Raw genomic sequence first — 27,761 nt, forward strand, 5'->3', positions numbered from 1 at the left:
TATACATTTTTTATTTAACTTGACATCAGGGCAAAATCAACCCAAATCACAAATTCTTGCAGTTTTCTCAAAGTTGTGCACAACTGAGCCTTGCTCAAGGCAGTCGCATTATTCGCTCCGAAAAGACGCCGCTGTAAACCCACCCGTATACCCTGTTCGTGGTGCGTGCGATCACACCGCATGACCCACCCGTATACACACTGTCAGATTGTACGAATACTGTTCATCGCACTCGTACCACTAACCGCATGCGGAGGCCGTCAGGCGGACAGCCTTGTCGGGTCTGTATCTTCCGGGTTTAATGTGTTGTATTGAAAAAATTCCACTAGTGGAAAAAATTGGGGGGGCTCTCGGATACGCTAGTATGCAGTTCATGAATATGTATATCGTTCGTCAGACCTATCAGACAACACAGGATGTGAGGCAAATGAATTATTCATTTTGACGTCCAATCACGCACGCCTATCATGCTCGCTGAGCGTCCGTGGTGGTGGTGTGTGATGTAGACATGTTTCATCTTTCGCGGGCATTATGGTAATGAGCTGACCGTGGGAACTCTTCGCTTATTATAGTAATGAGGTCAGTGGCTTCAACACAGACCCTACAAGGCTGTCGGCCTGACGGCCTCCGCATGCGGATAGTGTACGGGGGCACCGTGTCGTGCGATGTTACGCAGAGAATACGGGTAGGTTTTATACAACGGCGGTCTTTTTTCGGAGTGAATAATTCGACTGCCTTGAGCAAGGCTATGCACAACTCCGAATGAGGACTGTGGAATAATATGGCTTCAGAACACAACTGAGAGACAAATTAAATTTCCATTTTGAAAACGTTGATATTTTGAACTAATAATTAGTGGCAACAATGATAAATTCCCCCAAATTTCTGAGCCATTAATAACCTAAAAGATTCTGATCACAACTAAAACAAAAGACTGAAGAAACCCACAAACTTAAAGGAATTCAAATCCGATTGTTTTAAGAAAATTGAGAGATTGTTTCTTGTACAGTCGTTTTGTTATATCTCCTTCAAATTCCTTTTCACAATTGCTATTTTCAAATCTGAAACCATTCCCCCTCCCCAAAAAGATAATAATAATAATGATAATAATAGTAATAATAATAATAACATAATCAAAAGCCAAAAAGTATTGCACCTGATTCACCATGTACATCAAAAAACACATTGTATCAAAAATATTTCTGACAAAATTTCAAATGATGTGTATAATGACAAATGTATATATAAAAAAAAATACATATCATCCAATTTGAACCTTTGAAGCATGCCATGGCTGAGTTATTCAAGTTTTGGCGGGAAAATTATTGGGATGTGGATTCAAATCCTGACACTTATGTTCTTGAGCAATACAATGAATTTTAATTGCTTCTCTTCACCCAGAGGTAAATGGGTACCTGCTATGGCAGAGATCAATCAGTTCAGTTGAGCGAGAGGTTGTCTTCACCTGACGCCTTCTCGTAAGCTGTCCATGCTCCCCAGGGAGCTGAGATTGTTTAATGAATTCAATTATTGGCCTGATACACCTACTACAAGTGTCAAAATTTACATTTTTATACATCAAATTTGAACATGGCTTTATGTATGATTTACCACCATGCCAATAACTTTATTAAATTTTGAATAGTGGTAGCCTTTTACACCCCAACCAAAAATCCCAAACCAAGGTGCTAGAGTTGTACTCGCAGCATTTGTCATCTGGTCAAAACACAAAGCCTTGGGGAGCCCTTGCATCTACAACTTGCTCTCTGTTCTTGTCAGCCAATTGAAATCCTGAAGACAAAAAAATTAATACATTTTGAAATGCCTTATAGGGAAAACGCCTTATAAAGAAAGCAACTTTCCCAACTAAAGGTTTTGGTCAGTTTAAACACCAGATAACTGTGAATATCTACTTTAGCCATAGAGTATTATTTATCTTCGAACCTCCTACTGTCTGACCATTCAATATAACCAACTGTGGTTGTGAAAGATAGATTTAAGTATGCCAGCCTGCAATACATCATTTGCTGATGCATATTGTAAGATAGGACACAGTCAACCCTCTTACTGTCTGACCATCCAATATCAATCATTGTGCTTTTGAATGATAAATTGATTATGCCAGCCTGCAATATGATATCATGTGGTAAATGCATACACAGTGGACTCAACCCTCCTACTGTCTGACCATTCAGTATTATCCACTGTGGTTTTGATTGATAAACTATGACAGCCTGCAATATGACATCTCGTGGTGAACACATCTACACAGAACAACACATATTTTCGCGAACAGAAAAAATGTAATTTTTCTACACTATACCTGGCTTTTTCTGGTCGATTGGGGGTTCACTGCCACATTAATAATGACCGGTTTATCGGCATATGTGGTGAGACTCTCACGAAGAGCACCCTCAAGCTCTGTAGGGGTCGTAGCAAAGTACCCCTTCCCGCCGAACGCTTCAATTATTTTTTCATAGCGAGTATCAGGCATAAGGCCTGTGACTGGAATCCTGAGGGAAAACAAATATAAGAATGAATGATTATAACGACCGGTCTATTGTATTGATTATTGACTGTTTTACCGGTCTCTATTCGCCCCGATATGATATCATGTGATGAATACAGTACACAGTCAACCCTCCTACTGTTTGACCAATCAATATCATCCTTTGGTTAGTTCACAATACATAACCAACACTTCCAGTTGAATGGTTTCAAATGGTTGGTCGACTCACTGGAAAATGTTACCAACAGTAGATTTGAAAATGAGCAGTAGTTGAAACGGAAAGTGTTGTGACAATGAGTTGTCAGGCCTGGAGTTTCCTTCTTTGTGAGGGCAAGGCCGTTTTCATTTTGCATAGAGCACTTCTTTCATTGAAATATCGTAAAGTCTATGGGAAACTTTGAAAGGGGCACCAGGCCAAGGACAGGGCGAATGAGGCCAAGGCCTGTGAAATTCCAAACCTGGTACCTTCATTCCTTCTACTTACTCTACAGAGCGATCTTTGACCTCTACATCGTTCCATGTTTCTGCCTCGATGCCCATGCCAATCCCATTGTTATTAGCAATAACCATGAGGATAGGTAGGTTGTACCTTCAAATAAAAAGTCAAATTAACATTCAGAGACTTGTTATTATGCTATTAAAACTCTGAAAGAATGATAGATGTAGTGGCTGAGCGGATTATAGCATCATATTCAAGCTCTAGTGGTTTAGCCATTGGGGTGTGGGTTCAAATCCTGGTCATGACACTTGAGCAATTCGCTGCATTACTTAATTTCCTCATTCAGAGGTATAAATGAGTACCTAGGAGGGTAGAGGTTGATATTAAAAACCCTTCTGATCGTGGAAAGGCAGGAAAAGAATCCCAGTGAGCCAACGCGAAACCTTTATTAACTAACCCTAGCAGTGCCTTGTATTTAATGCCATGCAATCATGTAATGCAATCAAGTTCTAGTTGTTATCTACTCTGCCTTTCCTTCAAAGTTGTAAATAAAAAATCTATAAACAATGACTGCAGTCAAGGCAGACACAAGTTCAAAATAGACTTCCCAATGTGGAATTGTCACAGAGGTCGTTTTAAGGTCATTATAAATAGGGCTAAAAATTGGGGCAGGCCTGATGTAATTGAATTAGTTTTCGTACCTGCATATTGTCTCAACCTCCATCCCAGAGAATCCGAATGCGCTATCCCCTTCAACACACACAACCCTTTTCCCAGGCCATCTGTCCCTGGCAAGCAATGCCGCAGCAATTGAGAACCCCAGACCAACTCCCATCGTTCCAAATGTCCCTGCATCCAATCTGAAGAAAAATAGAGAGGGAAAAAAACAACGCATTATTTGTGTTAAAAAAAGAATAATACATCCTTTTCCTCCTTACCAACTCACACCTGTTATCTAAATGTAATTCCTTTTCCAAACAGTGGACCCTAATCTTATAATTGGATCAAGAACAAACCAGTACTGCTGCTCACTGCCCTAGGCAGATTAACTGGTCATCCAATAAGTTTAATGACCCAATTTAAACACAATCGCTCACTGAAAAGGATGTTTAGGTTCTGAGTTTTGATAGCTCGGAAGTTCTTTATTGGTGCTTTCATGTAATGACACCAAAGTTAGGGAATTGATTGGTTTTTGATATATAATGTAATGCTATTTGATGTACAAATTATGACCATCTATGAAAATGTCAGTTGAATTCTAGGGCTACTTATGAGAAAACCGCACAAAAATGTTGGGTTCATTTTCTTCAAGATCAATCCAGGTTTAGCGAGGCAAAAGCGGGTACCAAGCCGGCCTCTGGTCACAATGAGGGCAGCATTTAAATAGACACTATTAAAATCTCCCAAACTGGCCTGCATATTATGGCTACCATTTCATGGTGTTAGATTTTCTTGGAGGGAGGAGGGACCCTAGAAAATCTAGGCTTGAAAAGTTAGTTACCTGTGTCTTGGTGAATGATTGAGCAGAACAGTCCGACCGATATCCATAGTACTTGAACCTTCACTGACGATGATCGAATCTCTTGGAATCATTTTTTGCACCTGTCGACCAAAATGGAAAATCATTGTAGTTGTTTTTTCTGCAATAATGATTTCGTTTGTGTCGTTAATGAGCAAGAGTATCAAACTCATGAAATGACTATACTGAAATACTTGTGTAAATTACTTACTTGCTGCAATTACTTACTGAAGACTTTGTGACCGCAGGATTTTTCAGTACTTGGACTTGTCTCTAGCCGCAGTTGGATTTTGGGCAACACTCTGTCGTGTTGTGATGTGTGAAGCTATGCATGGTGTGGATAGTGGATAATATTTTCAACAGTAATTGTAATTATAACACACCTCTTGCTTTTTCTGTATTCTGGTTGGCTGAAACACGGTCACGTGGGGTGAACTAATATAGGCTCGCGTGCGCGTGTTTCGCAGGAATAGTACCAGTGCGGGCACTAGTCTTTGCAAATAGTGCCTGCGGTAACAGCGCCCTCTCTTGACTTTAACCGTGAACAAACTACAAAATTCCTTTTTCAGTTCTTATTTGACATTTTAAGACCGAGCAGTGTTAAAAAACACATATTGACTGGCATAATTCGGTAACTAGTGTACGTCTATTTCCCTCGGGCCTGTGAGTGACCAGAAGAGGGGCCTATGTCGCTCTTCTGGTCGCTCAAAGTCCCTCGTTGGAATAGATGTATACTAGTTACCTCGTTGTCAGTCAATATGTGTATACTAGTAAACCCGTTGGTACACAATGTGTACATCTCTTTTGGTGGGAGTGTTGGCTCTGAGTGCCCTACATTCAGGTTACCGTACACTGGTTGTCGCATAATAAATGTTTGTCTGTACATAAGTTAGGGCACAAAAGCATCTCACTTAACCTTATACCTAAATGTTGTCATTAAAGGAACACGTTGCCTTGGATCGGTCGAGTTGGTCTTTGAAAAGCGTTTGTAACCGTTTTTTATCAAATACATATGGGTAGAAAGATGTTGTAAAAGTAGAATACAATGATCTACACAAACATGCCTCGAAATTGCGTGGTTTTCCTTTTACCTCGTCGACTAACACGTCGGCCATTTATGGGGGTCAACATTTTGACTCCCATAAATGGCTGATCATGTTAGTTCGCACAGTAGAAGGAAAACGACGCAATTTGGAGGCAAACTTGTGTGGATCATTGTATTCTACTTTTAAAACATCTTAACAACCATATGCATTTTATAAAAAACGGTTACAAACGCTTTTGTTTTGACCAACTCGTCCGATCCAAGGCAACGTGTTCCTTTAAATTGCTGCTTATTATTGAACCATTGTGTACCTAATATATCATACCTCATACTAAACTACTTTTGTGATTTCGACATAAACATGCATTATTGTTCTTAATGACAGCATTGAAATAAATGTAACTGAATGAATCAATAAATGTTACTGAATGAAAGAAGTAGCGGTGTGGTCTTGATGTTTCAAACAATATACACTGCACATCTTCTCCTGAAGAAGTGTTTGCAATGTCAAGACCACAACGGCAGCTCTTTCAAAAGCAACACTTCTTCCAAAAGAGATTTACTATTGAATGTAAATTTTCAGAGATTTACACATGAATGTACCTGCATGTTTACTGGTAATAGTTACTTTCTATCCTTGCCTCTTTATGTTTCAGTCCAGTATAATTCGGGGGCCTTTTATATTTGTACTATTCCAAAAACTGTTTTAATGGCCTGATGATTTTGTCCCTAACAGGGTCTTTCTCCAATATTATTATTATTATTAACAACTATTCTTATGTTCATACTTATCTAACAATATTTTACATTATTAAGCAGGAACATACCTGCCCCAGGGCGTAGTAGAAGCTCATGGGCACCGACTCGTCCACGCTTAACTCTTGACTCGCTTTCTGATTGGCCGATACCTTGCTCTTTAGACTCTGCCAAAAGGGGGTGTTCCTTGGATACGTCCAGTTGGGATTAAGAGATTGGAAGGCCTCCAACATCTTGAAGAGATCAGAGAATTTAAGATGAATTTATTCTAGGTTGGGATTAGTAAAAAACAAACATTCCCATCCAGAGACAATTCCGTCCAAAGACCGTAGAATAGTATTAACATGGCCATGTGGTTGAGAGCATCAAATTCAAGTTTTGGTGGTTTTGTTAATCGGAGTGTGGGTTCAGGTCCTGGTTGTGACACTCTCTTCACCCAGGGGTATGAACGGGTACCTGCCAGGGTAGAGGTTGATATCTTTTTTTTAAGGGCCTTTGGGGTGCCACAGCAGCCCTGTGCTGTATACTCCCCAGGGATCTGAGAAAGATAATAGGAATGTTATGGCCCAATGACCACAGCACTAATACTGTAATCATCATTTCTCAGCATATACAGAAAATCTACCATTGGTTTTTACCTGATTAGTGACTGACAAGATGTCCCCAGCCACGCCCAGCAGTCTGTTTGTTCCGATGTTGTTGCCCAATTCCTCCGGGCATATATCAATCTTTTAAAAAAATAAAAATTGTATTTTATTATTTTTCAACAGTATTTTGCATAAATTGTGCGCTTTAGCTCTTGTGTAATGTGCAGGATTGATAGGGATACAAAATATAATTTATCAACTTTAATATAACAGCTTCCTGGAACCATTTTTTCTGTAAAATATTTCCTTCTGAAATGAAGAATCAAGAAAATTAAAAAAATTAACCCCCCTTCCCCCCCCCCCAAAAAAAAAAAAAACAACAGCTGATTTATGTTACATCCTGAAAAGTGAGCATGATTTTGCACTACTTCCTCCTGACTTACAAAACAGATTGTGTCCAAACTTTCACAGGTTAGTTATTTCATATGTAAGGTTGATAAAAAAAAGTATTTAAAAAAATTGTCAGGATTTCATTTATTTCATGTTCATCAGCAATGTACAAACGTACTTTTGTGCATTGTTTGTTCAAATGTGAAAGTTTTTGTTTATGTTTTGTTTAAATAGCATCATCTGTCATTATTCATTCAGTGAATAGAATTTATTTCAGCATTTTCTTTTGGCGAAAATCTGGTCATGCAACAAATATCTAATCATGAAAGAAGTGGTTGTGCCTCATTCTGAGGTTGTGATACTACTCGAAGCGTAAACACATTTTATGTAAAGTATTGCCTTCGTTTCATAGAAAATTCATTTGCTTAGTTTAAATATCTACTCGATTACAAATTTATAAAGATAGTTTGTGCGAGTAGCATTTTTCTACCTGAATAAATCTAGCTGTAGGGTTGAATCTAGGTGGTAAACCGAAGTGAAGAATCCAGTTAAGTCTTGCACCCAGAAGTAGTATGACATCTGCCTGCAGTAACGCCCTGGAAGTACAGAAACCATACTAATTTATTCGCCATTTGTAATCGTTTAGCTGTAATTTCAGAGCAAAATATTTGAGGAATATGTCACAAAATTACCTTAAAAGGTTTTATAAGGATAATGCAATTCATTTTAGACTTCTTAACAATACAACCAACAGGTTGGCATTGAAATCATTAATTGGGAAAAAAACAAAAACCATTGGTTTTAACCAATACCGGTATATATTATACAGCATTTTATTGTGAAGGTATAATATAAAGTTAAAAAATATCTTGGAAGTTTGATTTACTTATCACTTACTTATCAGGACAAATAATAACAATTGTATACAAAATATAGAATACAGAAATCACCCTTTTTTTAAGAGCAATAATATTTTCTTGTCCCTTTAAATAATTTCGTAACATTTAACACAAACAGAAAAACAAAATTAATATGTGAATACATTTTTTTATAAGATACAATTTGTTTTAAGCACTCATTCATATAGGCCTACAGTAAAACAAAAAATATAATATATATTTACAATCAATGGGATTCATGAGTGATAATTCAAGATCTTTTATTTCCCCTAAATTGTTCTCCTTTCCTCATTATTTTCCCTGCATCGCTGTTGTTAATAACCTCCCATTCAAATAACAAGTAAAAATCCACCAGAAAAGCCCCAACAATAACCCACCGATAACCCCGAGTTTATGCGGTCATCATTTATTTTAACCACACCTTGAAAAGAAGGTTAACTGCTTATATTTTCCTTTTTTACTTCCCGCGTTTTTTATGTCCCATTTCTCCATGATTCAAGCAACCAGTCAAATTATAAAGTCAATATTATTCATTGAGATTTATTGAGTGATTATTCTTTATTTCCTTGTTTGCCCAAATTTATTCTACTCGCCCATTTTTTCTATATTACGACCCATTCAACGATCCAATAAAAAAATCCACTAAAAAAACCCAAACAATAACCCGCACAAAATTCCCCTCTACCACAGTCAATAAAAAAAACAACCCCGAGTTTGCTGCGATCATTTTAACCACACCGTGAAAAGATAAGGTTACTGCGTAATTTTATGTTCCGGTTGGTTGGACGACCATGGGTCAGCAGATGCTGTGCAATTTGCATATGGTAAGTAGCCAGGCAGTAATTTACCGCACAGTGCTACGAGTAGGAACAACCTCAACCTGCCATACAGTTCACCGGTCGCCATTACTGCATTCATTCATACAGTAAACCGCAGTTAGAAACTGAACAACGGTCAACCAATTTCACCCTAGGCTTTCGCTCTGCTCCATGAACACCACGGTAAGACTCTCTGCTTTTGATATAAAAATTACTGTAGGTTTCTTTGATAAAGGTTAAGAGTCGACGTTCGTTCTGTTTGGAGCTGTAAGTTTGGGAAACTTGGGGCAGTTGTAGTGAATTTTATGTTTTACCGTGAGCATTTATAACGGTCGTTCAATACACGGTAGGCCTATGGCCAAGTGTAGCCTACCGTGGCCGTGGTAATTGATGGGCAATTTGCGAACAGCAGTTAGCCTAAGCCTCGACGTATTGTTACTGAAGCCTAAGTTGTTTGAAATTGTTGCGTTGGCTCTGAATGTTCGATCAGCGCGCCACTTTATATTTTAAACGTAAATTTTATGCACGGTAAATTCCGACAACGAGGTACACCGGTGGACTTGAGAGGGAGGGTAAATTTACACGCCATGGACTCGCAATAAAGGAGCGGAATTAGTTTTATGGACCTTTATATTCCCGCCTGACCGATTTTGCTGAATGGCCCAAAGGCATTGAGGAAAGAAAGAATGTCAAAATTAAGCCATGAACATGCCTTGTTTTAGTATCTCGTATGAATTTAGCTCAAGGCACAAACTTTGTATGACATGTAGCTAAATAATTTATGTTATCTGGTTTGTAAGAACTCGCGGCCCTATGACCGAATTAGATCGAAATTCAAAACGCGTAAACACGTGCTAGAATTCATACAACAAACAACAAATTTGCACACAAAACAAATAACTATATTATGATGAAGAAATACTGAGCGTTTTAGCGGGAAAAAGGAGTGGGGCTGTTTTTATAATTATTTCGATTTTGCAAAGATCGAGGAATGGCACATATTGGTCAGAGCACTGGAGTTGAGATTATTATAGACCACGGAGGAAGCCATTCTCTGTACACCGAATGTAGAAGTTTTTTACCAAATTGAAGGGAGACCTCTGGGCCCAATTTCATAGAGCTGCTAAGCACAAAAATTGCTGAGCATTAATTTTTTGCCTTGATAAAAACAGGCTTACCAACCAATGTCCACGTGAAGTTTCAGGATAAGCAAACAACAGCTAAATACCAGTAAAAAGCAATATATATCAAATGGAAATTTGGTTGGTAATCCTGTTTTTACAAAGAAACTTCGATGCTAAGCAAATTGTTGTTCTAATCAGCTGTATGAAATCAGGCCCCGACCTTGTGTTTCGATATTTAACTTATTACAAACAAAACTGTATGAAGTATGACTGCTACGGTCGACAATGCGAATATTTCTGATTGATAGCTTGACCTTTTTGTAACTGTTCAACTGTTAATAATAATAATAATAATAACAAGTTCTTATAAAAGCATTTCACAATAAACTGTATCAATGCGCTTTACATTAGTCCCCTGGTCATTGGGCCAATAAACATCCCTTTAATCTTTCTCAGCTCCCATTAGGGAGTATACAGCCCCGAGCTGCCGTGGCGCTCCGAAAGCTTTTCATTCACAATATCAACCTCTACCCTCGCAGGTACCCATTTATACCCCTGGGTGAAGAGAAGCAATTATAGTAAAGTATCTTGCTCAAGGACACAAGTGTCACGACCGGGATTCGAACCCACACTCGGGTGAATTAGCACCAGAACTTGAATTCGATGCTTTTAACCACTCGGCCATGACACTCTACTGTTCTATCTTAGTGATACAAGATTGGTGTTAAATTATATTGCTTTATGAGCTTCACCGTTCAAAGTTTATGAATCACCGATCATTCATATCATATAAAGGTTTTGCATTCCTCTTTGCGCGAATACAGAAATATACTTATACAGCCTATAATTGACCAATAGAGCTCTCACGGGATATAACTGTCAGTTTGCAGAACGGAGTGCCAGCGGGACTTGCATATTCCATATTAAAAGGGACGACCTATCACAATATTGCACATACAATCCAAATTAGCCGTTGGCCGTCAACTGTTTTTTTATATTTTATGTCATATTCATAACATAGAATCGCTCAGTGTTTGGAAAAAATTAAACGTTTTATTGGCAATTACCGAAACAATGCCTTCAAAAGTAGTATAACTTCAAACGCGGTTTTCTACATGGAACATGAATGTTTGAATGCAGTGGCTAAATTTTCCCATTGTGAAACCAGTGACGATATTGGTCATTAATTTGTGCTCGTTTTCTTTGTATACCAGTCATATTTATGACTTGAACATATGGTATAAGTCATTACTAAACATCAAGTTATAATTATGGCTTTCTTTTGTCTCTCCCATCCATGTCGCTTCCCTATATAGGCCTACACAAGCTTATAAAGAATATTTCATTTTGGTTTCGATCCTTTGTTATTTTCTCTTTCGTTTACAATGTAAACATTTGTATCTTATAGTAAATGATTGGAATTATACATTTTATTGTTTTACGACAGCTCAAAGAAGAAAAAAATCCGACTGAACTTCCGATGTGAACATTAGGGAAGGGACGTGGTAATTATTTTGTACTAATCCGCCTGGGCCGAACAGTTCTATTTTATAAATAAAGTAAATGATTGGAATTATACATAACTTTGTTTTATAAGCTTCACCGTTTGCTAAGTATAACCGTCTCCTTGCGCGAATACAGAAACGAAGTCTACTTATTTATTCACATTTACAGAGCTCTCAATGGATATATAAACATAAAATAACTGTCAGCTGTAAGAGGTTTATTACTCTATGGTTTTACGACAGCTCTATCAAAAAAATAAAAAAATAAAAAAATAAAAACTAATACGCCTTGGCCGAATATTTTATTTTACCATTTCCCAAAAGTACCTATTTTTATGGGCTATGTATGATGATATAGCCTGTTTTAGTTTCAAATTTACGGAAAATGTTTCATTGGAACGGTGTCAGTGTGTATAACTGGGAGCCGGTTTTTTTTTTTGAAGCCTGCCTTCGGCCCGCAGACCATTTTTATTCTTTATGACTCATCTTTGCACTCTTTGTTTGAACAAAACAAGAAAGAATTTAAGGAATGCAAGAAACCACCAGCAACATCACGTCATGTCAAAGATGAAACGCTAGAAATAAAACATCGACTAAACTATGTTTGATTCACGTCCCACCGTACAATACTAAAGGCACTGGTCACCTTTGGTAATTGTCAAATACCATTATTCTCACTTGGTGTATACCAACAAATGCGCATTTAACAACAACTCTGTGAAAACATGGACTCAATTGGTCATCGAAATTGCAAGAGAATATTGCAAGATTTTTTTGTGTGTGCTTTCAGGATGCCAAATGGACTCCTTCAGATTGAGAAATTACCTCCTTCTAAAAAAAACACCAACAAAAAACACGTTACTTTTAGCGGGAGCCGGTTCTCACAATGTTTTATACTTATCAACAGCTCTCCATTGCTCGTTATACCAAGGTGTTTGTGCTAACAATTATTTTGAGTAAAAAAAAGAACGTGTACAACGTACCCGAAGAGTATAATTCAGAACGTAGACGTTTATAAAAATCACCTTAAAGACACTGTACACTATTGGTAATTGTCAAAGACCAGTCTACTCACGTGGTGTATCTCATTATATGCATAAAATACCAAACCTGTGAAAATTTGAGCTCGATTGGTCGTCGGAGTTGCGAGATAAACTTGAGGTCTCGAAATCAAATTCGTCGGAAACTACGTCACTTCAGAGGGAGCCGTTTCTCACAATGTTTTATACTATCGACCTCTTACCATTACTCGTTACCAAGTGAGGTTTTATGCTGATATTTATTTTGAGTAATTACCAATAGTGTCCACTGCCTTTAAAAAGTCAAAAATTCTGGGCAAGTTCCTGACCCTTTTCCGTGTTTGAGGCTTGAACCGTACTTTTTCAGTACCAGCTTCGAAATGCATGTTCGGTTTGCATTGAAACCTCACAATGTGATGGCCTCGAAAAAGTTTTGAAATGTAATCACTTTTTTAACTTCACGGACGAACACACCAACCAAAAAAAGCCAACCAATTATACAACCAACTATCCAAAGAATAAAACTATTTGTTAAGGCTCGTGTGACCACCCTTGAAATTTGTTATTTTCATGTCAAGTTAAAATCTGTATATTTTAAATTCAATCCACTTGCATTTGCCTGACTGACTTTAGTCTTCAAAGAAATGAAGAAATGTTTTTTTCACACTTTGAAATGTGTTATTTTCATATTTAAACTACCTGTAATAATTGTTGTCTGATTGACACTTAAGTCTTCAAAAATTTAGGAGAAAAAAGGAAAGAAAACAAGCACAAAAAAAAAGCAATCAAACAACTGACCGAACAAACGAGATAGTTCCATTTCTGTTATCAAAGACAAATCAAAGACAAATCACCATGATAATACATTATTTTTAACTGAAGCATAAAACTTAATTCTGCAATGCAAAACTTGTAATTTGTATAAGTTTATAGATGTTTATAAATAAGTGTTTTATCAATTAAATTTACAGATCCGAAGCCCTGACGACTGAAACACAAAGTACAGGATGTCCTTGCCAGGATACCACCCTATCTGTGTGCTGTTCCAAGGGAACGACAGTGCACTGGATGGTACATACCGTCTGGTGTGCCGTCATCAAGTTAGACAAAGGGACTTCAATCCAGGTAATATTAAACATACAATTCTTTGTCATATTTTGCATCTTGTGTAACTGAAACAAAATGCATGTTTCCCCCAATATTTCGGGTCCTATCCATTCAGTAACATTTTTTTTAATGATGTGATTCCATTACAATGCACAATTTTGTAAAAATTATTCAAGCAATACGTTAGAAGGAGATAATATTAAGTACACAATGATTCATTAATAAGCAGCAATTTAATGACAACATTTCGGTGTAAGGTGTAATGAGATGCTTTTGTTCCCTAACCTAAGGACAAACATTTAGTAAGTACAACCACAGTACAACCGAGGTACGGTATCATTGACAAAAGAAAGGACAAATGAAGCATACAAGACTAGTGTGAGACAAGGCCAACAAAGCTTAGAAATTACCCCTTAGTTTATGAATACGAGACAAAGAACTGAGCAAAGACAGATATTATTATATCATTGTCTGTCTCTCTATGTTTTAATTATCGTTCATCTTTTGGAGGGGGTAGTTTTATTACCATATAAAAATAACACAACTCTTTACACAAATGAAACCCGGAAGGGGTATTTTGTAGCCGAAAATAAAATTGTTTATTATGATGAAAGAGTACATAGTAAGTAGTAAGATAAACTCTTGTCTTAATTTATTTGGTACTTTATTTCCGTTGACCCTTCGTTGTCAATACTCAGTTTGAAGCTTTAAGCTTCAAACAATGCAGAGCAATTACTTTCCTCTGAAGATTGGAATCTTCTTAGCGTAACGGTAAATTGTAAACAAAATTCATAACAAGTATACCAAGTTCTTATAAAGCGCTTTATCACAACAGAGGGGGTCCCAAAGCACTACCCTTATTTTGTGTACAAGGTATGCAGAACTATGAAAGAAAAAACAAGACACATTTCAATTGTAAAGGTTTTCAAGGTGCTGTGGCGCAATCAGCATTCAGCAACCAACCAAACCAAAAGACACCATAGGCAAACCCCCTTGCTTAACGATAAGTGTACTAGGTTCTTTTGCAAGTCTTTATTAACACAAAGGACCTACACCTTTATGTCCCGTTCAAAGGACAAAGCAATGGTTAAATGTCTTGCTTTAGGACACAAGGATCAGACCATGATTCGAACCCTCACTCTTCTGATTGAAAACACTGGAGCTCGAGTCCAGTGAATTTGCCATTCACTTAAAAATGTTCAACATCATATTTTTCAGGTGATAATGTTGAAGTTGATATGGGAGATGACATTGGCCTTGATGGCAGGGACGATGACGATGTCACCGTCATCAGCGACCAAGATGATGACCAACGATGGAAAGACGCGATAGCCCTCGGTGATGAAATGGTGATGTCACTCCTTCGGAATTTATGTAAGAATCAGCCAGCTGGGAAGAGTCCTTGGAGTGCCAGTCACCAAAAGGTAAGCTCAGTAGTTTATTATTATCAAAGAATTTTTTTGAATGTTGCTCATAAATCTGTGCAGGGCACGACTGTAAAAAATGAATATTCGAGATGGTTACCTTCAACATTGTCCCCATCATAAGCCCTTTTCACACTATATCTTTTATCCCATTGGATACAGCCCTTGGGAGGCCCCAACCTTTTTTTACCCTACGGTTGCATTTTCACACAGTGTCCCTATCCAACAGGGTTCCAGTTGTCCATTTCAAGAATACCCCAGGGTTTTACCGCTTACCCCTACTCCAGAGCAGGGGTGGCTGTTCCCTGGGGTTTGCCCATTTGCCTGGGCATACCGGGGGGGGGGGGGGGAGATTGTGGTGTAAAAAGGCTGGGCAACCCCCGGGGAACAGAGTAGTGTTAAAATGCTATAGATATTCCTTCATTGTCACTGTGTGAGAGACATGGTTTAGTTTGTAGTAGGTTCAGTAAGTGTGTTCACCAAGGGAAGGCTAAAACCTTTGCAAGGAGATTATGCTTGATGATATAAAATACTCTGTTGTGACCTTAATTATGAAGGTTTCTCCCTTTGATTCGCTCAGCTATGGTATAAGATAATGTGGAACAATATTGGTGCATAATTGGGAGCTAAATTCACTACTAAAGGGGCACAGCAGTTTCCCTTTTAAAAGGTGCACTTAAAAATTTGTATGGGAACTTTGCAGAGGGCACAACATCAAAAGCAACATGGCACCATGGCAATTGCTGTGGGTGCCATGTTTTCTTTTGGAGCCCTGCACACAGTATGCCTTGGTGTTATTTGAAAACATTTATGCTCACATGATTTTTAAGAAAGCTTTAGAAAAGTGTGCCTGCTCATATTCCAGGTGTTCAGCCCAACATTCATTTGACATGAACAACTGCTGGTGCCCACATTGTTTGACCAATCAAGCATAAAGCACACATTGTCACACATCAGAAAGCTTCAAAGTTCGATTTTGCAAGCTCTATTAAACCTTTAATTATAATTTCCCTTGCGGTATAACTTGATATTTGAATTTCCTTATAATCTAAAATTCATTGCTCAATAATATGAGCAATACTCTGAACCATTAACTGCTCCTCTGCACCCAGGAGAATGAATAGCGGCCATGGTGTTTTACTGACGAAGAATAGGTTAATCTTCCGTTTAATTCTCTTATAAACATCAAATCAATGCCATTTGTAGCACTCAAGAGTAATTTTATTTTGAATAACATTTAGATAAAGCGAAGGAGAGATGACGATGAACGTGCAACCAAAAAGGTTAGTTATCATTCAACGAGTGTTTCTTTGTCCTATCTTGTCGTTCATTTATAACTTTCAGTGTTCTCCAAGGTTTTTTTTCAAAACTGCAGTTTTTTTTCTTCATCCCTATTTGTACAAGTTTAGCCAAACCACACAGAGTTAAAAGGACATGCTGCCTTGGGTTGGGCGAGTTGGTCTATGAAAAGCCTTTGGAACAGTTGGTTGTATAAAATGCATGGTTAGACAGAGGTAAAGTTTTCCTTTTACTCTGCAAACCAACAGGGTTGGCCATTTTGTGGAGTCAAAAATTTGTCTCCATAAAATGGCGTGCATATTATGAGAGGCATGTTTGTTTGGATCATTAAATTCTACATTTAAAATATCTGTCTGATCATATAAATTTTATAGCAAATGGTTTCCAATGCATTTCATAGACCAACTCGCCCGATCTAAGGGCTAGGCATTGTGTCCCTTTAAAGTCCTCAGAATGTTTTTTACTAAGGGAATAAAAGGGTAGCGACGAGCTTTCGTGGCCGTTAAAGACAGGCAGGGTCGTTGCCGTGTGATAAAGGCCCTCACACGGCAACGACCTTGCAAAGTTTTAAACGGCCGTTAAAGAACGAGTCACTACTCTTTTATTTCCATTCATAAATCCCTTTTTGGTTAAAAGCCATAATAAAGTAAGAAACTCTGTAAAACTTATCCGTTTCCGACGTGCTTGAGCTCTGTATACATGTACGACGTCCGTGTGTTGCATTGTGACGCTATTTCCGACAGTTTCCGGTTCCGTTTGTGCGCGTTTAGTCTTGGTGCAACACGTTCTCGTTTTCGTTTCACACACAGCGCGGCCAACTACCCGACAGCGCCCGCATCGCCCATAACAAGAAACGTCTTGCACCAAGACTAGTGCGGAGTATCCGCTCACAACCGGTTTTAAACACTGGTCATTGTGAAAGGTTTAACACCCCCACGTTACGCGCTCTCCACCAATATGAGTAGCAAAACTGTCTGAGATATTTATGAATTGCTATTAGTATTTAGTTTTAAATGCTACAATCTGGAACATGTTATTAAAAAATGGTTACACCAATGCTTGTGAAGATGATCCCGCACAAAAAACAAAACAAAGAAAATTCTCCCCCCACTTGTATCGACCGCATTTTGCGCGTCATTGCCCAATACGCTAGCTTGTACGTACATGGGGACAAATCTGACTTGGAAAAAACAAATCAATTGCTGTTCATATGTAGGATTCGAACTGCCTCTAGCTACCAGGCAATCTCGGTGGTCTAGTTGGTATGACACTGCTCTAGAATTGCAAAGATCGTGGGTTTGAATCCCACCCGAGTAAAATGCCTGTGATTTTTTTCACAGGACTCGGAAAAGTACTGAGTATACAGTGCTACACACATCGGTGTATATGGGTAAAAAAAAAAATTAATATTCTTTATCCCGATGCAAATTCAACATGATGAAAATAAATATATATTTCTTTCTCCCTGACAGATTAAAGCTGAGCCTGGTATGGAAGAATGTACAACATCCCAAGGAAGATCAGACAAGGTAAAATTTCAAGCAAATCTCAAGACCTATTCTCGTTTATAGTTTTGGTGTTCTAACGAACGACTGTTAGCAAGGGGGGGGGGAAACAACCTTTTACTTTTCCTGACAAAAACTAAAACACAACTTCATGAAGCCGTTTGTGCTCAATTATTTGCCAAGAACTGTTCTGCTGTTCAGACAAATATTACTGGCCCATTCTGCCGTGTTATGTTATTTTCTGCTTGTGATTATTTTTTGTTTTTTTAATATTGGAAATTAGTTTTAAAAGCGATATTTTCTATTTGAAGCAGAGCCTCTAACACATCAGAGTAAGGGTAAACAAACCTGACAAGTATCGATAAGAAAACTCTTTTTATGGTAATAATAATATATGCAATTTATATAAAGTTATCTCTAAGCGCTTTACAAAAAACTCACATGTTAAACTAGGAACAATTGACTGAATTGCATGGTTCACTGGCCCCAAACCAGTTTAAAAACACCTGTGTACCAACCACAATTCATTCAAGTGGTCAAACTGGCTAATTGGGTGTTGCAAAGCATCACTTATGGGTCAGTGAAAAAAATGGCAGACTAGTGAAATGACAAGCTCACTGTTCCCGCACTGGCTAGTCAATGAAAATGGTACAGTCAAACCCTCATGTGTCTTCCATTCTACTTCCCACCCTCCAGGCCGATAGCAGCCACACAGACCTCCTTCTTCAGAAAGTCCTGTCAGCCGTCCAGTCTCTCCAGCACAGTCAAGACCTTGTCATGTCAGAGATGCACACCATACAACAAACCCAGCGTACCTTAAGCAGCCAGGTCACGGCAGTCCAGAAATCTCTGTCCCACCTCCAGGATAACGCTAACAAAACAACGGGTTACAGCGCCTCCAGTAACCTGGCGGCGATGGCAACACCCATCTCTCTCTACCTCTCGCAGAATACATCAAGCTCAACTCAGCCGCCAAATGAGGACGTATCATGCCTTGGGATATCACATCCACAGCCGAGCCCATCCACACCGTCCTCAAGTGACAGCCAGCAACAGATTGTGATCTCAAACCCAACAAGTCAAAACCAATCTTCCCTGTCGATATTCCCCACTGATGAAACTATGAATTCCCTTGTCACATACCCTGCCCAAGCCAGCCCCTTGTACTCCATCTCACAAATCCCTTATAACTTCCGCTACACAGACGACAATGAAAGTCAGGTCTTCATCGGTTACACAGACTCTCCACTGACACTCAGCAAAAATGAGATGGACGACATTCTCTTTAAGACCAACACCCCGGCCTCGTTTGCCTATCGCCTGACCAGTAAAATCTTCAGCAATGAGGAGTTGCTGTTGGGCAACACCACGGGGAATGCCAGCAAGAAGAGCGGCAAGACCTACAAAAAGCTCAATCCTACCTACGTCGACATCATCCTCATGGAGGTGGAGTCCAGGTTTCCCTCCTGTCGGAACACCAAAGAAGGCACCAAGAGACTGTTCACGGCGATCAATGAAAGGTGTCGAAATGAAAGGAAGAAAATGGTGTATCGATATCAAGACCCCATCTTCAAAATCTCAAAAACGCAGAGTTTGAGTACAGAATATCAAGATGATTGAAGACGTCCTGTTAAAAAAGGTATCAAACTCCAGAATTGGTTTCAAACTTGGTTTGAAAACATTTTCCCCATCTGAATCATTAACTTTGCAATATCCTCCTTAAACATCAACGGGGTCCCAGGCTTTGACACAAACAATGGGAGATATCCTAGATGTATTGGTTCTCCTTAGGATTGAAGTGTTTATCAGAGGATGACAAAATTACAACCTTACCTTGATCTTGCTGCAATAACGCACTGTGGATGGTCATCTTCAACAACGCCTTTCCCCATTGGGGAAGGGATGAACGGAAAGCCATATTTCGTCACCAACTCACGGACGCTTCCTTCAGCATTGGCATATGCCGCTCCTAAAGTAGATTGGAGAAATGTTTTACTTCCTGGCTGTGGCTGCTGTATGCGCCATAGCACCTTGTAAACCCTTATAAGGTGCTACATATTGGGTCTCAGAATTCATCACTGCAATAACCTATCTTTCTGAAAGTTTGTATATATACTCAGCGCCTTGAGTACCTTGTTTGGTAGATACGTGCGCTATATAAGACTTTGATTTTATTATTATTATACAAGAGCCGTCATGCCATCAGGGCAAAAAAACAAAACAATACTCATTCCTTAATATTTGTTACCATGGTTGGTCGTATCTAACGATGGCAAGGCTCTGAGCAAATGTTTTGTAACTTCCAACCATTGGGTTTATATATTTATTTATTTTGGATTATTTGAACAGGGTAGTCCTATCTGTTTTTAAAGAGTTGTTCTCCCTGGGGGCCCTGGTTTGTGACAATGGCCATTGCGCAATGTTTACGAAACAAAAACAGGCTAGGTTTGTTGATCTACATCATATTTGATATATCATCAGAATAAAGTATTAAAGTTTTTTTTAAACATTCTTGTTAAATGTCGTTTTTTTTCCTATGCTATGCAGATTCTGTGCACTTCAGATTCATATGCATGCTTTTAAAAAACTATGTTCTTTACAGACACTTATTAATAGACCTTGTACATATATGATGTCATTTGAGTAGGGTGCTCTTGGCAAGAAGTCAAATGAATACTGCTCATTGGCCCATCCCGTGCGCTGCGCTTGAGGAGAAAAAAATAAATAATAATAGAACGGTAGAACGCTCCAATTGGATTGGATAAGTATGTCAGGGCGTGATCCTGGACTGTTCTTGTGAGAATGTTTCATTTTCACTTGTGTTGCATTACTCTTGTACTTCGGCACAATGATGCGTTCCAACGGATCATTCTGGCAGTGCATGGTTTGGGGGTGTGTGCCTAGAGGAATAATCGTTTGCGCCCAGAGTGTACCTGACATTCGGGATGCACACTTTAGATGTGTGTGACCATCGTTTCATCATTGCATGTACCTCCATGATGGCGGCATTATTGTCAATGCACAAGGTCTTTTGTTTGTTTGTTATTTATTAATTTTGGTTTTTACCCATACACCGATGTGTGTTAGCACTGTATACTCAGTACTTCCCGAGTCCTGTGAAAAAACATCACAGGCATGTTACTCGGGTGGGATTCGAACCCACGACCCTTGCAATTCTAGAGCAGTGTCTTACCAACTAGACTACCGAGGTTGCCCGGCAGCTAGAGGCAGTTCGAATCCTATGTTTTGGCAGAGGGCACCGCAACGATATAATAGATCTATTATATATAATAATAACATCTATTATATCGTTGCGGTGCCCGCTGCCAAAACATAGGATTCGAACTGCCTCTAGCTGCCGGGCAACCTCGGTAGTCTAGTTGGTAAGACACTGCTCTAGAATTGCAAGGGTCGTGGGTTCGAATCCCACCCGAGTAACATGCCTGTGATGTTTTTTCACAGGACTCGGGAAGTACTGAGTATACAGTGCTAACACACATCGGTGTTTGGGTAAAAACCAAAATTAATATTCTTTATCCCCGATGCAAGTTTAACATCTATTATATTGTTATTTATTGTTGTTTTTACAAACCTTTGCCAATGATGATCAGAGGGTTCTTGGCAGATGTCAGGAGACGAACAGCCTCTTCAACTAGCCCTGGGTCACCAAGCATCGGGGGTGGTGGCCCCACCTTGGGCATAATCCTTTACAAAATAAAAACACAGCTAACTGATCAATGACCCTCGCTCCATTGAGTGGTTCAGTTGGATCCAAAGTCATTATGGTAAAGAGTCATAAAAGTCTTCTCAAGGACTGCTTGACTAGAACCTTCACTTTTTTCTGAACAGAAACACTTGGCGGCCGTTTTTGTGATTACTGTGTGATTTCCATTTCATAGCTCTGCTTACCGTACGTTAGCACAAGAAAGGCCTGCTAACCTTCCAATGTTTATGCACGAAAATATATGACTTCACAATGCAAGTCCATGGTAAATGTGTAATATGGCTGCCCAATTTTTCTACTAACCTGTGAAATACGCTTGCACCTTAGCAATTTTTTCTGCTACAGTAAGCAGAAAAATGTGCTTACCGTTAAGCAGCGCTATGAAATTGGGCCCAGAGCTTGAGCCCAGTGCTCTTAATCGCTCGTCCAAGATCGACACACCTAAAAGCTTTGTCTGTACCTTCTCTCGCATACATGTATGGGATTTAAGACATTGCATAGTGAGGTCGTTCAATTTGTTTAAAGAAAAGTAAAGTCAGAGGCTTTTTGTTCATACCTAATGGATTCCTCAGGAACTGTTTGGTTGACCAGCTCACCACTGATGTCAATATAAGCGGCTCCGGGTCGACCATACATGCTGATACGAACAGCCTATTACAGATACAAGAATGTTTAAATGCACTCGACACTATTGGTAATTACTTAAAATAATTGTTAGCATAAAAGTTTACTTGGTAACGAGCAATGGAGAGCTGTTAATAGTATAAAACATTTTGAAAAACACCTCAAAGTAACATAGCTTTTAAGAAAGAGGTTATTTTCCACTCAAATTCGGCGTCTGAAAGCAAACAACTCCGTGCAACAAGGGTATTTTCCCTTTCATTATCCTCTAGCAACTTCGATGACCAGTTGAGTCCAAATTTTCACAGATTTTTGTTATGCATATACTGATCTTTGACAATTCCCAAAGGTGTCTAGTGCCTGTAAGACATAGGCTCTGTGATCATCAAGACAAGTAATTGGTTAGTTTCAATATTAAAGCTCACTGTTTATTAGTCTGGTATACAGATACTGGTCTTAATACAGATTTCATTTGATAAACGCGCTGTGACGAAAGCTTTTATTTCTGTGTTAATTCTGAGGTGATGATGCAGTTTGTTAGATTGCACTTTGGATCATCTGCATGCAGCGTGTGCATAATGTTTGTACACATGTAATGTTGTTTTATTCACTATTGAATGTGTCTGTGTGAACTGATTCTGTAGCTCTATGTGAAATGAATGCGAGGTCAAAGGTACATCTGGTAGCAACCAGTCAGGCAGGTATCTGGTGTTATTCCTGATCCTCAAAGTGTGATATCAAATGTTCAAGCTAAACCGGTTATAAACTTCATATGAGTATCAATCCTCAAGGGAAATACATAATGTTACATTTTATAACAGTACCAGGTCTATAGTTTGCACCTTTTCATAGAGGTTTTACTTGAACTTTTACCTTTTCAATAAAAAATGGGATCTGGCTGACACTAGCAGGTCGAGCTGTGTATTTAGCACAAAGTCTGGCACTCTCAACCTGCAAAACAAGACCAACAGAAAAAAACAATTTGATGTTACGTTATCGTCTGCTCAGGACTAGAAGGTGGTCAAGTGCAATTTGTATGGATTTCATAAAATTGCATATTTTGAGCTCCTGAAGAATGGGTTTTATTGATCAAGAGTGGTATTCGGAGTATACGTTTGGCACAAGTAAATCATTCACCTGTTGATTTTGGTTTACAAATTTTTCATTTAATGACCTTTTGACATTGCAAGTAAGAATCTGCAATTAATCACCTTGTAGCGCTGTGCGGACAATATTTAACTACTACATTAATATTTCTTTACCTGTAAGTGATTGGCATAAGGCTTCTGAATATTATAAGTCACTGAATATTCACAAACTTACCTGGGGATATTGTTGAAAGGCTCCCATACAATCTTGATCCCTATCATTTGCTGACACAAATTTGAATAGTAAAATTGAATATTCATTGCCGAAGTAAATATTCAAGGCTGGCATGGTATATTGCCTCTTCTGTATGAATCTGACCATTGAATATTCATAACTTAATCGAATATTCATAAACTTACCTGTGGATATTCTTGAAAGGCTCCCATAGAATCTTGATCCTTGTCATTGGCCCCTCCTATAACAAGCATGGGCCTAAAACGAAAATAGGCAATAAAGTGATTTAATCTGACAACTGCTGTGGAGCCTATTGCCTTTATAAGTGGGCAGGCCCAACTATGATTGGGGGAAAGATTGGGGCTTGGTAGTATTGTCAATCACGTACTTAACCAAAAGTTAAATTTTGCTTTGGCCAAGACAACAAATGTTAGGCCTAATGCAACTATAACTGGGCAGGCCCAAGCCCAACTACCGCGTCTTATCTGCAGGAAAATACGGTATGTTTGTGATCAGTTCACAAATTGGGGCTTGATAGTATTGTCAATCTACTTTTACCAAAAGTTCAATGTTGCATTGGCCACGCTAACTACTGTTGAGCCTTTCGCCACTATAAATGGGCAGGCCTAACTATGATTGGGACAGATTCCCAATTTCGGGCTTGTCAGGCTACTTTACCAACAGTTTATCGTTGCATTCTCCAAGTAAACTACTGTTGAGCCTATTGCAACTTTAATTGGGCAGGCCAAATTGTGATTAGGACAAATTCACAAATTGGGGCTTGGTAGTACTGTATTGTATTGCCAATCTACTTTTACCAACAGTTTAATGTTTCATTGGCCAAGCTACAGTTTGTAACTAAATGCTGAGCAGGTTGGAACTATAATTGGGCAGGCCCAACTACAGATTCACAAATTGGGCTTGATAGTACTGTCAATTTACTTACCAACAGTTTATTGTTGCATTTGCCAATCCAGAGATGGTGTTCAACATCCCAGGTCCAGATACAACTAGACACACTCCAGGCCTGAAATGCACAATCACCACAAAAAAAGGGAAAGTTCAAAAAAAAGTTTAGAAGGGAAGGTACATTTTTAAACTCCACGGACGTCTTTTCAATACAAACAGAAGACAAAGACATGAAGCTCTCTTTCCAAAAAGATATAAAACACTAAAACCAATAAATAAATGTCATTGACAGTGGACTATATACCACAATACGATCAATTGATTGTACATTGATATACTGAAGAATGCTTTAAATAAAATAAACAAAATTTTAGCGAAAATAAAAGGAAACTGCTCTACCTCCCAGTTAGGTATCCAATAGCTCCAGCCGCATATGCCGCCTGAAAGTAAACAAACATAAAAGTTGAAAATCATCAATCACATCAAGCATGGTACTTGGTCCTTGGGAAAAGGTAGGACTATTTTATTGAGTAATAGGGCTGATCTAAATTGTACATGCACATAATTATGATGTAGGCTTTGACTTTTCAGGATAATTAAATAAAACAAATTCTGATTTTTCCAAATGCCAAATAAAATTGGAAATCAGACTAAAGTAGATAGAATATCAATAATAAAAGTTTTTTTGTGTGAAAAGCACTTTATATTGGCTGAAATAACTTTACCCACAAGTGCAAACAAGTATCATATGAATTATTGTTAATTTCTGCAGCTCATTTCTAAGACCAATCGGGAAAGTTTAGATTTGGTTGTCAATAAGCGCCTTCCTGGTTTTATGTGGCATCTTGTTAGCGGGTCAGATTTGTTTACTTCGAACAACCATTGTCACCTTCGACTCCGCGCTTGAACTACCACACACCTTCCCAAGAGACGCGCGTGAAGTTCTCCAGCTCAGTCAAGGGCATAATGAACAAGTGTGCGAACTTAAACAAAATCTGCCCCTTGAACAAGACGGAGCTTGTTTACCGGGAGTGTGCTGCTTGGACTTTGACCTAGCTGTAAAGTTTGGACACTCACCGCTTGCTCGTTCCTCATTCCGATATACTGAAGACCCGCTGCCTGGACAGCCATTCCAACCTCAATCACTGGGAATCCAACGATGCCAAAGACATACTCTACTCCCTAATGTCAGGAGAAATTTGTGTTTCATGTAAATTTGTAATCAAATTTTGTTTCTAAAAACAAAGTAAAAGGTTTACTTTGTTTTAAATAATGCATCTTTCTTCTTCTTAAAAGAATGATTTTGCCACCATCTGCAAGTGCAAGGGTATCTTTTCTTCAGCCTTTCTCCCAGCTCTGGCAAGTTCAACTTACTGACTTATTTATATCTGCCAGGCATGTGATGTGATGTAGCCTATTGTAGGTACCTTAAAGGAACACGTTGCCTTGGATCGGTCGAGTTGGTCTTTGAAAAGCGTTTGTAATCGTTTGTTATAAAATGCATATGGTTAGAAAGATGTTGAAAAAGTAGAATACAATGGTCCACACAAACATGCCTCGAAATTGCACGGTTTTCCTTTTACCTCGTCGACAAACACGGTCGGCCATTTATGGGAGTCAAATTTTTGACTCCCATAAATGGCCGACCGTGTTAATTCGCACAGTAAAAGGAAAACCACGCAATTTCGAGGCAAATGTGTGTGGATCATTGTATTCTACTTTTAAAACATCTTTCCGACCATATGCATTTTATTAAAAACGGTTACAAAGGCTTTAGGGTCATTCCGTGTCAAATCACCCAAAAAAAAGACAATTTTAAACCCTAGGGAGTAAATTTTCATCGAAGTTCATCTCCAGATCACGTGATCCACAAGGTCAAATCCAAGGTCAAAGTAAAGGTCAAAAGGTTACTAAACCTAAACATGTTCCTACAAAAAAAGTAATGGCAGATTTGGAAAGCTTATGCAATTTCCTTTCAAAAGACACCAATTTCATTCAACAAATTTGACGCAATTGTTAACGATTTATGGTTGTTTGAATGTCAGAGGTCAGGCGCATTTTGACCGAAATCAACGAGAAAGAGCATGTCGTAGCGCGAAAACCGTTTATCGGATAGAGCTGAAAATTGAAATTTGAGCTTGTTGAGCCATTACTACCCCATAAAAAAAATTTGAGCAAATTTGAAGAGGGTAGGGTTTAACCCATTGGGTGATTTGACACGGAATGACCCTTTTATAGACCAACTCGTCCGATCCAAGGCAACGTGTTCCTTTAATAATCATAAACTTTTAAAACTTTATTTATGTCCAAAACACCCACAGTTACCAGCAGGCTGGTTACCAGTTATTACCTGGTCACACTTGATTTTTGATCATTCAAAAACTTAAAAGGCAGTTCCTCTCTGGTTTCTCAACAACAAATATAGTAACACACATCCCTGCAGTAAACACCTCCATATTTTGCCCCTCCCCTCCTCCCTTCCCTTTTTTAACGTGTGTGACTATTCTACTCTGTCAATGTCTGCCCTGGCACTCCCCCACCATTCCTGCCAAATTTGCCTTGAAGTTTACCAAGAAAGACAAAGGCTTTATCTTTCTTGGTAAACTTAGAATTGTGCCTATATATAAATGTTATTATGAATCCGCATTATGTTAACAAAACAATAGACCCAGTAACTGGGGCGCTGTATTCCTTTTTCGAAATTTTGACAGAAAATGTCAAAATTTCGAAAAAGGAATACAGCGCCCCAGTTACTGGGTCTAATATTTCTACCTCCATGGTCTAACAACACAACAATCTTAATGACCACTTCAGCCTAACAACACCAAGTTGAATTGTTGAAGTTTATTTTCTTTTAATTTAAATAATGTCCAGCTTGAGCTTGTTGTTCTGGGGAAGAAAGAAAAAGAAGATATGTTGACAAAAATCACCTGTGCCTTGAGTGCCTCTGCAATCACTGATGCTCCATCCATTTTGGGGAAATTTATGCAATGCTTTCTTGAAACACAGCGTTGTTTCGGACTAATCGTTGGGTAATGAAATTGTTGACAAAGTAAACAAATAACCTGGGTGATTGATGTCCAGGGTCCAGTCAGCTGTTTGCAAGGGTAAGTGTAAACTTCAAAAGCGCCCTCAAGAGACCACCAGGGCCCAATTTCATAAAGCCTGTAAGCACAAAATTTTGCTTAACATGAAATTTCTTCCATGATAAAAAACAGAATTACCGACCAAATTTCCAC

General features: G+C 38.7%; 2 protein-coding genes across 2 annotated transcripts; one reads left to right on the plus strand and one right to left on the minus strand.

The window, feature by feature from the left end:
* Positions 1-36: 36 nt before the first annotated feature.
* LOC139948701 (2-hydroxyacyl-CoA lyase 1-like) lies at positions 37-27,619 on the minus strand. The gene is made up of 17 exons (XM_071946961.1): positions 27,453-27,619; positions 25,600-25,704; positions 24,922-24,962; positions 24,560-24,640; positions 23,799-23,871; positions 23,164-23,241; positions 22,226-22,320; positions 21,538-21,650; positions 19,779-19,914; positions 7,736-7,841; positions 6,907-6,996; positions 6,340-6,501; positions 4,450-4,550; positions 3,650-3,808; positions 2,994-3,098; positions 2,324-2,513; positions 37-1,791 (listed from the first exon to the last, which is right to left on the minus strand). The coding sequence occupies exons 1-17, from the start codon at positions 27,492-27,494 to the stop codon at positions 1,753-1,755; spliced, it is 1,716 nt and encodes a 571-aa protein (XP_071803062.1). The 5' UTR covers positions 27,495-27,619; the 3' UTR covers positions 37-1,752.
* LOC139948702 (uncharacterized) lies at positions 8,980-19,777 on the plus strand. Its single transcript, XM_071946962.1, has 6 exons — positions 8,980-9,145; positions 13,582-13,735; positions 14,936-15,141; positions 16,383-16,424; positions 17,913-17,969; positions 18,642-19,777. Exons 2-6 carry the CDS (start codon positions 13,618-13,620, stop codon positions 19,563-19,565), a joined length of 1,347 nt encoding a protein of 448 aa, XP_071803063.1. The 5' UTR covers positions 8,980-9,145; positions 13,582-13,617; the 3' UTR covers positions 19,566-19,777.
* Positions 27,620-27,761: the final 142 nt, after the last annotated feature.

This window comes from Asterias amurensis, chromosome 16 (genome assembly GCF_032118995.1).
Source record: "Asterias amurensis chromosome 16, ASM3211899v1".
NCBI classification, from domain to species: Eukaryota; Metazoa; Echinodermata; class Asteroidea; order Forcipulatida; family Asteriidae; genus Asterias; species Asterias amurensis.